General features: G+C 37.7%; 1 protein-coding gene across 2 annotated transcripts in view; it reads right to left on the reverse strand.

The window, feature by feature from the left end:
- The window catches only part of LOC311088376 (uncharacterized protein), a 172,856-nt gene that overhangs the window by 140,332 nt on the left and 14,452 nt on the right, over window positions 1-18,072 (reverse strand). Inside the window, exons 4-5 of one of the 2 annotated variants that reach the window (XM_084122437.1) lie at window positions 9,128-9,412; window positions 8,819-9,037 (exon numbers count right to left, since the gene is read on the reverse strand). In XM_084122437.1, the coding sequence (XP_083978563.1) occupies window positions 8,886-9,037; window positions 9,128-9,412 (437 nt within the window). In that variant the 3' untranslated portion in view covers window positions 8,819-8,885. Of the gene's footprint in view, window positions 1-8,818; window positions 9,038-9,127; window positions 9,413-18,072 lie in introns of those variants that run through there. The other variant, XM_084122436.1, reaches the window with a different exon arrangement.

The following is an 18,072-nucleotide window of genomic DNA, read 5'->3' on the forward strand; positions in this document are numbered from 1 at the left end:
AGTGTAAATATGTTTTCCATCGGGGTGAATGAAGTCTGGTTTATGAAGAAACTGAAGCAAGCTGTGATATAAACTAAACGCTATTGGCTATTTTTAAAAAGGGGGAGGAGCTTCTTCATATGTCCCGCCCTCTCTTCCTGTTTCAGTGGAAATTACATCAACACACTGAATAATGCTGTGTGTTTCAAGGCACTTCAGTGGGACTTTAACAGTCAAATACCGCCTTGCTTTAGTAGGAAATACTTCTTAGAAAACTTTTAGTCATAATGGTGTCGACTAGTATTGTTCCCGGAGCAAACCGTTTGGCGGGAGTGAGTTACTTTCGGTTTCCAGTGAAGGATCAGCTAAAGGCTGCAAACAGACAATATGTAAAACCTACTATTTGTAGTCAACACTAACGCATCCAGATCCACACAAGATCTGCGACGATCCACACAAGATCTGCGACGCCGTCCGGACCTGCAAATAAATCAGGATTCCAGTGCTAATATCCAGATACTTTTTGATGATGTGTTTCAGAAGCCCGTCTGTGTTCATTGTGATTGGCTTGAGGACACAGTCTTCAGGAGTTTAAGAATGATGTGTGAGTAAATTATGTTTAGAGGTAATAAGTATTGTCAAGTGTTCTTTTTTCGCAGATTTATGAAGATGGTCGTTTTCATAAAAGTTAGTTTTCTAGGTTTCTTTTAAAGAAAAACCATCCGGTTGGTTTTTAATTCCTCTTTCTCAGGCCTTGTCCACACTAATATCTTTTTCTCTCCGTGTTGGTCTTCTGTCACACTGAGACGCCATTTTTATTAATAAAAACAAAGCTTTTTGAAAACACTCTCCAAAGTGGATAAATTTGAAAGCGTTTCCGCGTTGTAATGTCGACTGTGAAACTGGAGGTATTTAAAAATGATGACGTAAGTTTAGTCATGTGACGCATATTGTACCAATAGATGTTCATGTTTATACCGGTATTGTGCCTGTTATCTGCGATTCACTTTCACACAGTTGCTAAAATATGTTACTTTGCAAACTCTTCATATCACAGTCATGCAAACATGACTGAATATTCACTCGCATTTGCTGTCCTGCGGTAGCCTGGAAATCCAGACCTAAATCTGAAAGATTAATGGTCTGGCATCGACTAATGAAGATCGGCCAGCTCGAGGGGCGGCACCAAGCATGCATTTGAAATCTCACTGCACTCAATTGGATAACACTACGACCAATCACAACAAGCCCCATATGCTCAGCTACCAGCGGAGCTAACTGGTAGATTAGACTCTTGCGTATCCGGTCGGCAAAACAGCAAAAACGCCCTTCTTGCAAAGGAACGATTCGAGCGGCGTCTTCTGTTCCTCTTTTAGATAAAAAGCCAAGTTTAACTCGTTCATTGTAGCGGCCAAAGCCGTTTCAAACAACTGGTGTTCATCCATAGCCATCTTGCAATGTTTACTAATTGCGCTGTCGTCATCTCGCCTCGGGCCCGCCTATATCAGATAACCCGATGTGATTGGTGCAGCTCGGATACAAGGGCATATTTAATGAGCATCATTACTCGACGCCAGAGTAACTCGCTGAGCAAATGAGTGGATGAGAGCGACCTGGACGATCAGTGAATGCTGAGATCTTTAGCTAAATAAAATGATCCTGTCAGAAGAATTGAGTGATAACTTTATTATTTATTTTTCCATCTGTATCAGAATTTGGCATTTCAGCCGTTTTCCAAAAGTTTCTGTCCACACTGAAACGCCTGAAACACTAGTGTGGACAGAGAGCGTTTTTAAACAAAAACCCAGTTTTCAAATGTATCCGGATTTTTTTATTTTTATAATTTTTTTTTTTTCGTTTATTCCAGGCAATAGCACAAAAAAGTACAAGATAAACAAAATATGGTTAAATCATATAGTGCAAAAAACAAAACAAAAACAAAAACAGAATATACAGTATTCAAATATGACGATCAAATTCTGCCTGAAAGGGAGTGGGAAGAAGACAACTTATTTAATCCCACCCCAGTTCCCCATTTAGTGATTAATATTTGAGCTTCATAGTTACTTTGCTCACGGATTATTTACAAATGTTGTATCATGGTGGCGTTACCATAAGTAACAAGTAATTTTTATAACAACAATTGATACCAACAATGTAATAGGAATAACAATGCCAACAATGGTAATGGACAATATACCAACGATGGTAATGGACAATATACCAACGATGGTAAGAAACACTGAGCACATGTTCACACTATGAGACAGAATACAACAGCAATTTAACTACAATGTAATAGAAATAAACAATGCCATTGTAATGGACAATATACCAACGATGGTAAGGAAACATTGAGCACATGTTCACACTATGAGACAGAATACAACAGCAATTTAAATTAAAGACCCTCATCTCTGTATTTTAACCAGACCCAATGTTTATATAACAGTTTTTAAGTGATTAATAGTTTGGCATTGCTTTTGTTGCAAGTCCAGTTTGTTCCAGAGTTTCACTCCACATACAGACACACAATAATATTTACGAGTGGTTTGGGCTCTCGGTAATGAAAAATGTCCAAAACCTCTCAAGTTATGAGCTCGCACTGGAGTTTTAAAAAAACGTTGTAAGTTAGGCGGTAATAATTTGTTAAATGCTTTATATAAGACTATTGATGTATAATATTTTACAAGATCATCAAATTTTAGCAACTTTGACTGCGTAAACAGATTATGAGTATGTTCTAGAAAACCAACCTTGTGAATGATCCTCACAGCCCTTTTCTGCAATATAATCAGAGGATTTATTGTGTTCTGGTAAGTATTTCCCCACACTTCAACACAAAAAGTAAGATATGGTAGTACCAGGGTGCAGTATAATGTACGGAGTGCATTTTCATCAAGGTATAGCTTTGCTTTATTTATAATTGAGAGGCTTTTGGAGATTTTTGTTTTTATGTATCTGACATGGAGTTTCCATGACAATTTACTGTCAATTATTACTCCCAAAAATTTATTCTCACTCACAATTTCAATTTGGATACCATCAATACTTATTCTCTGTTCAGACATTTTGTTGCAATTACCAAACATCATTACCTTAGTTTTATTTATATTCAAGGATAATTTATTTGTGTCCATCCACTTTTTTATTATCTTTAGTTCCCTGTTTACCGTATTTACAAGCTCATTATAATCGTCACTACTGTAAAATATATTTGTGTCGTCTGCAAATAGAATGAATTTCAGTACTTTGGATGTATTAAACATATCATTTATATACACATTGAACAGTTTTGGCCCCAATACTGACCCCTGGGGGACACCACAAACAATGCCAAGAGTATCTGATAAATACTGACCCATTTTTACAAACTGTGACCTCCCTGTTAAATAACTTTTTAACCAATCTCCAGCCAACCCCCTAATTCCATATCTTTCCATCTTTTTTAATAAAATTGAGTGATTAATAGTGTCAAAGGCTTTTTTTAGATCAATAAAGATACCAACTGCATACTTCTTTTGCTCCAGTGCATTAGTGACTTCTTCAATAGCTTCAGTTATTGCCATTGAGGTAGTTCTTTTGGACCTAAAACCATACTGACCATCATTAATTACATGATGTTTCTCGAGAAACTTTTCAAGTCGAGAATTGAAGAGTTTCTCAAAATTTTTGAAAATTTGGGCAAAAGAGAGATTGGTCTGTAATTAGTGAAGACGTGTTTGTTATCATTTTTGAAAAGTGGAATTACTTTAGCGATTTTCATTTTACTTGGAAAGCAGCCAGTCTGGAATGACAAGTTACAAATATAAGTTAAGGGTTTTACAATATTCAGTATAACTTTTTGTCATGTCATGCTGATATCATGACAGTCAGTGGAGGACTTACTTTTACATTTCCACACAATATTTGTCACTTCCTGCTCATTTGTAGCTGAGAGGAAGAATGACAAAGAATTCCGTTCAATAGTTGATTTTTCGACTCCACTGTCTGGAATATCAGCGGCCAATTTAGGGCCAACATTTACAAAAAAATTATTGAACTTATTTACTACATTACTCATATTATAATCTTCACCATTTTCATCAATAAAGTGATCAGGATATATCAACTTTGAGGATCCTTGTTTGATTAGGCTATTCAAAACGTCCCAAGTTCCTTTTATATTGTTTTTATGTTCATATAGTTTTTTTTTGATAATATAACCGTTTGCTTGTTCTTATAATATCAGTTAATTTAATTTTGTACTTCTTATATCTTTGTTCTGCTTCTTTTGTTTTTACTTTAATAAACAATTTATAGAGATTGTTTTTCTTTTTACAGGCATTAATTATTCCTTTCGTAATCCAGAGGCTTTTCTTATGTTTTTCCTTTATAAAATATTCTTTCACAGGGCAGTGTTTATTATGCAAGAAAATGAAGATATCTAGAAAATTACAATAAGCACTGTCCACATTAGGTTCTCTGTAAACTGAAGTCCAATCCTGGAGCGCTAAACTATTGTTTAGGGCACGAATCATGTCCTCAGTAATTTTTCGTTTAGAGATTTTTATCATAGTATCTTTCGTTTTCTTGAGATTACAGTCATACAAAGTAAAAACAGGTAAGTGGTCAGTGATATCACATATAAGTAGGCCACTGATGATTTGATTTCCCATAATGTTAGTAAAAATGTTGTCAATGATTGTGGCACTATGTGACGTTATTCTGCTCGGTTTCGTTATAGTTGGGTACAGAGACAAGCTATACATTGTGTCAGTGAAGTCGTCAACGTTTTTTAGTTTGGTTGGATTTAACAAATCAATGTTAAAGTCACCACAGATAAATATGTTCTTTTGGCTCACAGTAGAAAACAGTTTACCCATCCACTCATTGAAAGTTTCTATGCTTGAACCAGGTGCCCGGTATACACAACTCATGAAGATATTTGTCTTTTTATCATTATGAATTTCCACTGTTATGCATTCAAATAAACCATCCACAGCTATGGTCATATCAGTTGAAACATTAAATTTAACAGATTTATGAAGGTACAAAGCAACCCCCCCTCCTATTTTGTTTATTCTATTTGTATATCTTAATTCATAGCCATCAAGACAGAAATCAATACCTTTATCATCGTTAAACCAGGTTTCAGTAATTGCAATAATGCTAAATGGATGAGAGAAATGTTCCAAGTAATCTTTGATAGCCTCAAAATTAGTGTACATGCTTCGACTATTAAAATGTATTATTGACAGGTTATCTTCTGATTTTACACTGTTTTCATATTGTTCTTGGGTAAAATAATTGCAGTTTTTAACAATCGAAGAGAAAAAATTATTGTCAGGGTCTATCTCAGTATCTGTCTCTGTTGTGGTGTGCTCTTTATACTCACACGTTTCCAGGTCCATTTGTTGATGTTGTAGGATGTTCTGTAACATGTCTATATCAATACTTGGTGTAGTTTGTATTCTTGGTATGTTTAGCATTTTGATGATGTGAGTCACAAGCTACTTTGATACCAGGTGCTGCATCAATGTCAATACTTGTCAAGATCTTCTATCCTCTTCACCACTAAGACTTTTGCTTCCTCCGGTGTCCCATTTAGTTTGATGAAGATCTTACAGTTAGTTACCCAGGTTTGTTGAATCTTGCCTTGTTTTCTAAGTTGTCGTGCAATCTTTGCGATGTCAGCATTTTTCTTTGTCAAGTGTTCATTTATGAAAACATTTGTGCCTTTCAGTTTGCGTCCTTGCTTCAGAAGTGCTATTTTCTTTTTCCGATTGGTAAATCTCATAATGACCTCTGGTGGTCTCCCGTTCCTCGTGGGCAGTGGGTGACACGCCTCGATGTACTCCAGGTCCGTCTCTATCCCCCTGCTCTGGAGGTAGGAAGCAACCTGTTGTTCCACCGACTGTATCTCCTGGTCGCTGAGCTCCCCGCTGTCCGCGGCCACCGCACGCGCATAAGAGCGCGGCCTGATCTTGATGCCGGTGATGACCACATCATTCACACGGGAGTATTACTCCAGCTCATCCACTCGCCGCTCGAGATCCTCAATGTGCTGGTCTTTTTCCGCATTCTGGAGGCGTAGTTGTTTCACCTCCTCCAGTAGCCCCAGGAGCTGCTCCTGCAGCGCTCTAACTGCGGTCACATCGCCGCACAGGGAGTGGAGAGAGAGCTTTATCTCCTCGAACTCCTCCGGTGTCGGGCCTTTCCTCGATGGGGGCATTCTGGTGATTTATACGCCAAAGTATCCAAAGATAATACACACTCCGAGTCTCAGCTCTAGTTGCACGTGGCCGCCTAGATTAATGTAGACAAATTAATGTAGACAAAGACTTAGATCCAGTCATTTTAAAGGTATTTGATTAGATTAATGAATTTATGACTTTTTTCAGTTTTTACAGTGTGTTCTGATCCATCGGCACCGTTTCAGACCTCCTTGTTTTTTGGGGGGGTTTTGCACTAATTGAGCATGTTGAATAGAGATGAGAAATCACTCTGATTGGCTATTTAGCAAGAGCAACTTGGGCTTTTACGTTATCTTAACCTGGTCATTCCAATCCCAGACAGCAACATAGTGTCGGCCCACATCTGGCCCACATCTGGGAAGCGTTGAATCCGCATGTACCGGATGTGGGCCGGATCTGGGCCGACACTATGTTGCTGTCTGGCGTGGCAAAACATTTCATAACAACATGAGCCACCTGGAATGAAGAAAGTGAGCAACATGACTGATTTTTAAAATGGAAAAAGAAAAAGAAAAAAAATGTTAGTAGCTCTGGGTGCCGTTTAATAACAGCGATGATAACTTGATCGTGAACACAGCTGAGCGTAACAATCACAGTGCAGCACAGCTAGAGAACCAGATTACTTACATAAAGTATTCCTGCAGGGGGCGCCCGACATAATGTAAGAAAACACGGAGAGACTCTTGAACTTCAGAGTGAGAAAACTTTATTGATAAAGACAAGCAAATACATATGGACAGCAGAAGTAAAGTGAAATCTGCGGCTTGGTTTGAGAACAGATGTAGAACAGATGTAGTAAATGATTGGCCTACTCATTCATCAGGTGTTATGCCATGCAGTGAGTTATAGCTAGCTAAGTTTCCACTAAAATTATTGGTAACACTTTAGAATACTGTATCTTACTTACTGCATAACTTATAAGGAATTATTGAAGTACTAATAGGTAATTCTTCATTAACTACTTCTTCACTATTGTTAACTACTAAGGAAGTTGTGTTAACTAATCAGTATGTAATATAATTTTATTGTTGTGTTAAGTAACAGTTAATTAATCAATAACTAATGAATTCTGTCTTACCTCCCTATGAGCTATTATTAATTATCTACTAATTAAGGTTCAAGAAAAATAACTAAGAAGTAACTAACATACAATGCCGATATGGTGCATTTCTTCAGCGAAATACAGGTTTGTGTACGTTTTATTGAATCTATAAAATCATTACTGTGCTGTAAATCATGTTATTTTATGCAAGGCAACATACAAGGACACAATGTCAGTTAGCTAGCTAACGAGTCTGTCTTTTTTGCGTGATGGAAATGCCTGATTCCTTGTATAAAACAAATGTTTTTATTTCCAAAGATACTAAAACATCAGATGTTAAAATATGTTCTTAGAGCTGTGCACTGTTTGTTTATGGGCAGGTTATGGAGTCAGTAACAGCATATTTTGGCTATGAGTAAAACGCAGGGCGGCGGTCTGGTAATTCTTTATTAATTACTAATGAGTTCCCTATATTTTCACTTTAGAATACTGTATCAGGCTAAAAGTAGCCTAATTCCTGGATAATTATATGATAGTTCTTTATTAATTACTAATCAGGTTATAAGTAATTCCTGCAGAATTATTTGACAATTATTTATGAATTACTAATAAGCTCCCTTTCAGTTTCACTCAGTCTTTGCCTCAAATACATGAATTTACTCAATGGCATATGCTGAGGAAAACAGACACACACAGTACTTTACAGGTATATAAAATATAAAAAACTAATCTGAGGTAAGTTGAGTGGGGTTCTTTCTGAAGTTGATTTCTTACAGAACACACTCAAAAAACCACACAGGTAAAAACCTCTTTAACATTGATATGCATTTGTTAAAATTGTATTTTCATTATACTACTTCTATTAATAACATTAGTAAATAAGGAAGGTCACAACTCAATGTAGTTTGTATGACTGTTCATTAGTTACTTCTTAATTATTCTTCTTGAACCTTAATTAGTAGATAATTAATAGTAGTTATTCAGGCGGTATGACAGAGTTAATTAGTTATTGATTAACTAACTGTTACTTAACACAATCATAAAATTATTTTACATACTGATTAGTTAACACATCTTCCTTAGTAGTTAACAGTAGTGAATAACTAGTTAATGAAGAATTACCTACTAGTTCTTCAATAATTCCTTATAAGTTATGCAGTAACTAAGATACAGTATTCTAAAGTGTTACCAAATTATTTAAATCGAGATTATATGACAATTTTAAGTTAAAGGTTTTAATTAGCTTACTCAAATATTTGAAGTTGAGATCAATTAACATGTATGAGTACAAAATAAAAATCTGACTGTTGTTTACTTAAATTTTAAATTTCTTAACTTAAAAAGTGAGGCAACTGATTTAAGTTTTGCCAGCTTATTCTGGTTTACGGTGTAAAGTTTAAATATAAAAATGTAAAGCCTTTTGAATGTTTTTTTTTAAATATATTGCTGAGAGAGAGAGCGCAAGCTAAACAAACATCATTTATTATGAAAAAAAAAAATTAGAAGAACAAAAAACACACTCGAAGAAATTAAATTTCCTTTAAATTTCAGCGTTCTGCTTTAGATGCCACAAATAAGCAAATCTCACAAGCTATATATAAAAAATCAGTTTGTGAGAAATGACACCATTAGGTTTCTGATGTGTGAATATGTGCTTGATCTCGTTCAGCTCTTCTGGATCTGATGTCATAAACCAGAATAATGACAGTAGCCACGCCCACCAGAGCAGAGAGGACCAATCGGATCACAGCTTCAGTAGGACCACAACAGTGGACAGAGTCTGAGGAATAAAAGCATCAAACTGAGATCAGATCAGTTCATAAACGCTAATATCAGCGCTGACATCAACTAATATCAGCCGTAGGCCTACCTGAACATGTGTGACAGAGTTGAGTGATGTTGAGATGTTGAGTCTGGTTGCTGATGGGATTGTTCAACACACAGATGTAGGAGTTTTTATCCTGATATTCCACTTCCAGAGGGAGAGAGAGACTCATGCTGAGATCAGACACACTGATGCTGGACAATAAACTGTTTCCTTTGTACCAGGAGAGAGTCACATGACCCACATTCACAGCTGAACACACCAATGAACATGATGATGAAGATGAAGATGAAGAACAGTCTCTGCTGATGACAGGAACAGGCAGACGAGCTGGAAAACATGAGGGAGAAAAGATACAGTGAGGAAAATAAGTATTTGAACACCCTGCTATTTTGCAAGTTCTCCCACTTAGAAATCATGGAGGGGTCTGAAATTGTCATCGTAGGTGCATGTCCACTGTGAGAGACATAATCTAAAAAAAAAAAAAATCCAGAAATCACAATATATGATTTTTTAACTATTTATTTGTATGATACAGCTGCAAATAAGTATTTGAACACCTGAGAAAATCAATGTTAATATTTGGTACAGTAGCCTTTGTTTGCAATTACAGAGGTCAAACGTTTCCTGTAGTTTTTCACCAGGTTTGCACACACTGCAGGAGGGATTTTGGCCCACTCCTCCACACAGATCTTCTCTAGATCAGTCAGGTTTCTGGGCTGTCGCTGAGAAACACGGAGTTTGAGCTCCCTCCAAAGATTCTCTATTGGGTTTAGGTCTGGAGACTGGCTAGGCCACGCCAGAACCTTGATATGCTTCTTACAGAGCCACTCCTTGGTTATCCTGGCTGTGTGCTTCAGGTCATTGTCATGTTGGAAGACCCAGCCTCGACCCATCTTCAATGCTCTAACTGAGGGAAGGAGGCTGTTCCCCAAAATCTCGCAATACATGGCCCGGTCATCCTCTCCTTAATACAGTGCAGTCGCCCTGTCCCATGTGCAGAAAAACACCCCCAAACCATGATGCTACCACCCCCATGCTTCACAGTAGGGATGGTGTTCTTGGGATGGTACTCATCATTCTTCTTCCTCCAAACACGTTTAGTGGAATTATGACCAAAAAGTTCTATTTTGGTCTCATCTGACCACATGACTTTCTCCCATGACTCCTCTGGATCATCCAAATGGTCATTGGCAAACTTAAGACGGGCCTTGACATGTGCTGGTTTAAGCAGGGGAACCTTCCGTGCCATGCATGATTTCAAACCATGATGTCTTAAGTGTAGTACCAACAGTAACTTTGGAAACGGTGGTCCCAGCTCTTTTCAGGTCATTGACCAGCTCCTCCCGTGTAGTTCTGGGCTGATTTCTCACCTTTCTTAGGATCATTGAGACCCCACGAGGTGAGATCTTGCATGGAGCCCCAGTCCGAGGGAGATTGACAGTCATGTTTAGCTTCTTCCATTTTCTAATGATTGCTCCAACAGTGGACCTTTTTTCACCAAGCTGCTTGGCAATTTCCCCGTAGCCCTTTCCAGCCTTGTGGAGGTGTACAGTTTTGTCTCTAGTGTCTTTGGCCAGCTCTTTGGTCTTGGCCATGTTAGTAGTTGGATTCTTACTGATTGTATGGGGTGGACAGGTGTCTTTATGCAGCTAACGACCTCAAACAGGTGCATCTAATTTAGGGTTAATAAATGGAGTGGAGGTGGACATTTTAAAGGCAGACTAACAGGTCTTTGAGGGTCAGAATTCTAGCTGATAGACAGGTGTTCAAATACTTATTTGCAGCTGTATCATACAAATAAATAGTTAAAAAATCATACATTGTGATTTCTGGATTTTCTTTTAAAGATTATGTCTCTCACAGTGGACATGCACCTACAATGACAGTTTCAGACCCCTCCATGATTTCCAAGTGGGAGAACTTGCAAAATAGCAGGGTGTTCAAATACTTATTTTCCTCACTGTAAATAAGAACAAATCTAATCAACAATCTTATTTCGGTTCAGTCAGTGTTTATATGATCTATTATCTCAAGCTATAAAGTGATTCAACAATTAATAAATATGTAAATAATTGGTTAAAAACAAGAATATTTGAAGGACATGAGAAATGATCTCTACTCACCAGACACAGAAACTCTGAAAGCTTTTAATAAGAAACTTTCTAATAGCCCAAACTCTCTCATACTTTTGATCTTTAGTTTATAAACTCCAGCATGTTCAGTTGTGATGTTTGTGATGGTCAGAGATCCAGTTTGATTGTTCAGCTTCAGTCTGTCTCTGAATCTCCCATCAAGAACATCATCATATACAGTGATTCTGTCGGCCGTTACATTAATTTCAGCTATTAAAATGTTTTCATATCCAAACATCCACTGAATCCATTCATAATCCTTTATTTCAGTGAGATCAGAGTTTACTGTGAGTGATTCTCCCTCATTCACTGATATTTCAACTGTATCAACAAACAGAAACAGAGTTTGTATCTGAGATATTGATATTTAAATTTCAAATGAACAATAACATAAAACTTAAAACAGAAATGAAGCAAAATGGTGTTTGGATTAATATTGTTTTGTTTGATTAAAACATAAAATGCTAAAACAAATATTTAACCTACCAAAGACAGCGAGAAGGACATAACTGGTCGTTCTCTGCAGCCTTCGTTCATAAACTCCAGCATGTTCAGTTGTGATGTTTATGATGGTCAGAGATGCATATCGTATGTTCAGCTTCAGTCTGTCTCTGAATCTCCCATCAAGAACATCATCATATACAGCGATTCTGTCGGCCCGTTTATTGATTTCAGCTATTAAAGTGTTTTCATAATATCCAAACCTCCACTGAATCACATCATCATCCTTTATTTCAGTAAGATCAGAGTTTAGAGTGAATGATTCTCCCTCCTTCACTGACACTCTTTTCACTTCTTCATCACCAAACACACCTGAAGAACAGAGTTTTTTTTTACAGATTAAAGCTTTAAAATCACGTGATGTTGGTTTGATTAAGCTTCACTAAAATACATCTAATCATTTAAAAATGACAAATGAAAAGAGAAATAGATTTATATATGGAACAAAAACAAAATAAAAAGACACTTCTACTTCAATGTTGTTACAAGTTCTAGGTTATACTGTTAGTGTAGTTCCCTCTCAGTTGGTGTAGTGTTTGACGAACGTCGACGCAGGGAGCCCTATCATCTTCGAGTGTCAATGCACATTGGCTTGCAGGATATAAATAGGGTATAAATAGGAAGTGGATACAAGCTCCATTTGTCTTTCGCTGAGATAGCCAAACAGTTCGTCTGTATGCTGTCTCTGAACAGTGTTCTCCAGGAAGAAGCCTCTCCCCAGTGTTGACGTAACAGCGCGAGCAGCGGTGGTCACGAGTTTACAGCTCTCCACTGCTGTTTGCACAGTATTGGTGGTTCGAGGGCGCCTTCAACGAGGCCACTGTACGGCTAGTCTCGCGTAGCCAGACCTTCAGACTGACGGCTGAAGGTCTGGAATTCATAGCAGCTTTCTTTGGCCAAGGCCCGCCCATAAGGCCGTTTGACCGACATGTCAAACAACCAATTACAGTTCGTTTCGTTCAGCGTCACGTTTCGGGCGTGGAAATGTCCCCACAACAACAGACCGGCGTGCAACAAGTCAGTCAGGATAGAAAATCAAAGAAGGAGAAGAAAACAAGCAGTAAGTCATTGATCTGTTCGTGCACGTGTACTTTTGAGAATCCTACGTTTAGCTGATCTTGATAAATGCTCATTGTCACTCATGTAAACACAACAGTTTTTCTTCCGCAATCACACGTCTGCGCTTTGTTTCCCGGCTGACCGAAAATAAACGCGACACTCGCGCCCCCCGGAAATCCGATAAAATTCAACCAATCATATGACGACTTCGACATTCCTGAAGTGTTTCCAGTTAAGTGTACCATATGCATCAGACGTTTAGCCAACGTTCCGTGGGCGTGACGTCTGAGGCTGATACTACTGTACGGCTGACTGAGTGCTTCACTGTTGCTTCACAGAGCTGAACGAGATTAAAGCTCCACTATGTAACTTTTGTATGTGACCACAAGAGGGCGCAGTTTCCAACAATAACAAAGGCGAAGCTTGATGACGCTATGAAGGAGGTGACGATGGGAGATGTCGTTTTTAATGCGTTTTCACCATAGCAATGTATCTAAATGGAATTAATGAATCATGATCACGGATGAGGTAATTTATTTGTTTTTGTATTACCTGTATGTCTGATCGTATTATTTTATGTCATCATAATTAATGAACTGCAAGGAACGTGAAATGTTATGCTATATTATCCCGTTACAACATACAGCTATTTGTCAAATGATTTGTTTGGTTTATGTTGTGCAGTTTTACGTTTTTATGGTTAATGCCGTGTTGTTTAACGTGTTCAAACCAATATCTAAAAGTAAATTTGAACGAACATTTGCAAGTAATGACTAAATATATTTTTTAACAACATATCCGATTGTATTTAATTGTACTGCCATAATCTCGGTCACCACACGTGATAAAAAGCCTTACCGAAGTACAAAGAGCAATATAACTTTGTTTATAAGTGCTATTATTGACAGTTGCATGTCTTACCTGTCTATCAATACACTCGCAAGAGCAGAGTCTCTGTCAAGTCCAAGATAGTCGCGCAGCTCTCTCCATCTCGAAAACGCCTGCCGATATTTATCCAGGTTTTATTCCTTCGTTTGTCACACAGTCCGTGACTCCGCGTGTATCCGAATATGGATGCTTTCGTTTTGTTGGCACTTCAATACTCGCCAAAGAGTAATCGTGATCCATAACAGCTAAAACCATACAGTCTATGGCAATAACGCTATAACCACCACTTCCGCATTTGACTGTGATATTCCGGTGTGGTGGGTCATATTTTTTATTTTATTCTTTTTTATTCTTTGTCAGACGTCTTTATTGTTTATTGTGATAAGAAAAAAAAACTCAATAAAGTTGTTGTAAAAAAATAAAATAAAAATACGGTGTGGTGGAATATCCTATCACATGGTCCACACCGGAAAAAAAGGATAGAGCGGACAGTGCGTCACTGAGGCACGACATTTCTTTTCCAGGACGGCCAGTTATTTAAAATCGGAATTTCTCTGAAATAAAAAATCTTTGGAGACTTTTGAGATATTTTAAGTACACAACTGGAGGAAATATATCACACTGTCCAAGTTATTTTCGGAAATTTTATTACAAAATTCCTACATATTGGAGCTTTAAGCACAGGCTGACATTTTTTCGTGATTTTTTTGGGAAACAAAATCACTATTAATCACGGGACTGGGACGGGACAGGAAAAAATGTCAGCGGGAGTGGGCGGGACCAGGAATCGTAAAACTTTGATACCCAACTTTATACACAAATATACAGTTTCTATAAATAAACTCTATATTTAAATTTTGAACTAAATTCTATTTGCCCTGTCTCTTTATACTCTCCTGTTTGCTTTGGTGTGGCTGGTAAAGTGAATGACGTACTCCACACACCTGTACCAGTTGGTGGCTGTAATATGCGTGCCTGTGTGTGTGTGTTTGCATGGATGATTTACAGGAAATTTAATGTGTTTAATGTGCATTGTTTAAACTGGCTTTCAGTTCAATAAAGTAACAAACTGCTATGCTGAGTGTTACTCATTGCGCGGCTCGCGAGCATCATGTGGCTCGCCAAGCTTTAATTTGTGGCTCGCAGGGCGGTAAAAAATATGGTGATCACGCAGTCACTACAGATGTTTCATAAAAACATTAAAAACAAGTAGGGCAATAACATAACCCATTGCAAACTCAAAGTGTCAGCTCTATTACAAATAATTTCGATCGGACTGAAAGGGGTGGTTTATCGAGAGAACATGTAAACACTTGATCGATTGAAAACCGAAACTGAAAAGACGACCTATGACGCGCTGAACGAGCTGTTCTCCTGATGAATAAAGTGTCATATAATTGAGTGTCCTGTCATTCTATAATTATCCTTTCAGTCAGCATCTGTGAAGTGAAGCAGGACAAAGGCTCACCAGTCCTTGTTTCAGATTCTCATCCACAGGCGACTGGTTTTGGGCATTTTTACTGCGTGATAAATTCAAACAGCACGGCACAACAGTTCATATGTTCATAGTCTCCAAATTATGACCAGAATTGGATAAATATTAAGTCTGCTGTTTAAAACAAATCACGAACCAATATATGAGAATGGTTATTAAGCAACAACAGTGGGAAACTTTGTATATTTGTGCAGTGTGCGCATGTCAAAAATCTATTCCGATTTGAATCTTTTGACTTATAAACGCGCACATCAACCCGATCATGCATCACATCATGATGTTTAGCGTTCATGTAAACTACAATACGAATGAATTCAGTCCGAATGAAACAAAAGTTGTGCATGTAAACATATCCAGTCTCTGTAGAGATGACAGTTATGGTGGTCTTTCTTGGATGGTTGGATAGGCTAATGTACAAAAAAATTGCTTAAGGTCATTCTGGGATATTCTGGAAATCATTTTTTTTTTTTTTTTCATTAAGGGAAATCATCTTGTCTCAGTTACAAATTTGACTGGTAAATCATGAAGACTGTTTTTTTCCTCACCATTTTGTATTACATATTGACTGTGACAGATTGATAAGCAGACATGGTATTTATGACTGGATGTAACTTTTTATGCTTTGCGGTAAAATGGCTCTCCTACTGACTTTGTACTATCAGTGCGGCTCTCATGAAAAAAATAGTGAAGACTGAAGACCACTATCTGTACTGTATTTTTTTTTTTTACTGTAACTGACAGATTCCGGTCAAAAAAAAAAAAACACAACACGGGAGTGGGAGGGAATAGGAGTCTTTATTCTGGGATTGGGACGGGTTTGGATGTTTTTTCGTGGGATTGGGACGGGAGAGGTTTGAAAATCCACTCCCGTGTCACCCTCACACATCAGAAACCTAATGGTGTCATTTCTCATATTACTATTTTTTGTCATTTATTAATCTTCATTTATTTGTAATGGCTTTATATGCTGGCATTTACTGTATGTTAATTTTCATGTGGCTTATTTCCACCCTAGAACATAATTTGAGAACAAACAGCAACATATTTTCTCATTAACTCATTCCCTGCCAGTGTTGCCTCGGCCATTTACCCTGTGTGCTATCTAAATAATGTGCTACCCTGCGAGTTTGAAACCCATGTGCTGGATAATTTGAACACTAATCAAAACCAAATTAATTCTTTTGAAATTCAAGTCATTCATGAAACATTCGTAAATATACGAGTAAATATGTGAGTGATTTGCGCGTAAAGAGACCTTCCCGAAAACTCTTCTCCTGATTCACAAATACTTCGTAAACGTCAGATGTGATAGTGAAATGTGTGTGTGTGTGTGTTAATGAATTCCAATCAGTCGTAATGGGACGCGCGTGCACGCTCATTCTCTCAATTACCATAAATCCCGCCCATTAAATCCGACTGACAACTATATACTGTATGGGCATCATATTATGACACCAAACAAAGGATTTCAACATGTCTTCTCAAAAGCGAATGAAAAAGAGAAATTTCTCAGATGCAGAAATTGAAGTTTTATTATCAGAAGTTCATTCAAAACGCCACATTTTATTTTCAAGCATACATAGTGGCGTATCAGGTCCTAAAAAAAGGAAACTTGGCAGCAGATGCAGTTAATGGAGTTTCATCTGGTAATCGAACAGTCCCAGAAGTGAAAAGAAAATGGTTCGACATGTAACCCCATCAAATAAACCCGATTAAGGTGAATTAAAATGCAGCCTTATTAATGAGCAAAACGTTCGGATGTTAAACGCACTATTTACGCGTGGCTGGGAGCAGGTGTAGATTTCTTTCGTACCAACTAACATTTGTAAAATACGAACATTTTAATGAATCCGAAAATTGACGCCAGAGCCACTTCACACACGATTTACACAAAAATTCGTTCTGCTCGTGTTTCATGAATGAGACCCAATGAGAGGAAGCAATAATTACGGAGGTTAAGAATGAATGACAATGAATAAAACAGATCTTAGAGAGCATTCAAGATTTGGGCCGGGCAGTAATGGATTGTCTTAAGATTTTACTTCTACGCCTGCCAGACATTCAACTTCACTCTCACTCCATTTAGTTCAAAGCCCCCATAACACTTGAGTTTCCGAAATTCAGTAGTCTGGATGGGGAAGACCATATCATCTAGAGAAGTGCGAAGAGTAGGCCTATCTCGCCATCAATCCGTTAAGCCATCAAACCCCTATTAATCTCAAAAGGGAAAGTGCCCTTTCCGGAAGTGTCCGCAGAACGCCGCGATTGCGATTTCTACTCTTAATGAGAGTAAGACTGAGGAAATAATGCTCGGAGGTCGAGTTTCTGGCAACATGCATCATGTGCTGTGTAACCTGGCATTATGTGTCAAGCCCTCTGTTAAAAATGTGGGTGATGTGTTTAATTCAGCTTTGACTTTGGATAAGTAAATTCAGTAGTGAAAACTATTTTTTTTTAGACTATTGCAACTCAATATATACAGGTATTAGCCAATCCTACATTTGAATCACATACAAACATCCAAAACGCAGCTGCTATACTTCTGACTGTTTTTTTACAAAAAAAAAAAAAAAAAAAGTTTGACAATTGTGCAGCTGATTGCATTCACAGAATTCAATCAGAGGAAGAGTTCAGTGAGCTTTGGAGAATTAGCTGTGATCTGGTCCGAACCGAAATCAAACCGAACAAAAGACAACGCACAACGAGTGAGAACTTGTAGCATTACTCTGTTGAGGAAATTGTAGTTGATCGTGAATACGCTGTTAATACCACTTGTTAAAACTTGCTTTTGAAAAAGAAATGCACAAATGAGTGGAAAAAACTGCGGAAGTTCGATTCAGTGAAATACTGACGCCTCCAACTCTACTGACTGTAAGTTTGACTTATTTTTTATTATATTCCTGAATGCACCC

This window comes from Abramis brama (assembly GCF_963993115.1).
Source record: "Abramis brama genome assembly, chromosome: 8".
NCBI lineage: Eukaryota > Metazoa > Chordata > Actinopteri > Cypriniformes > Leuciscidae > Abramis > Abramis brama.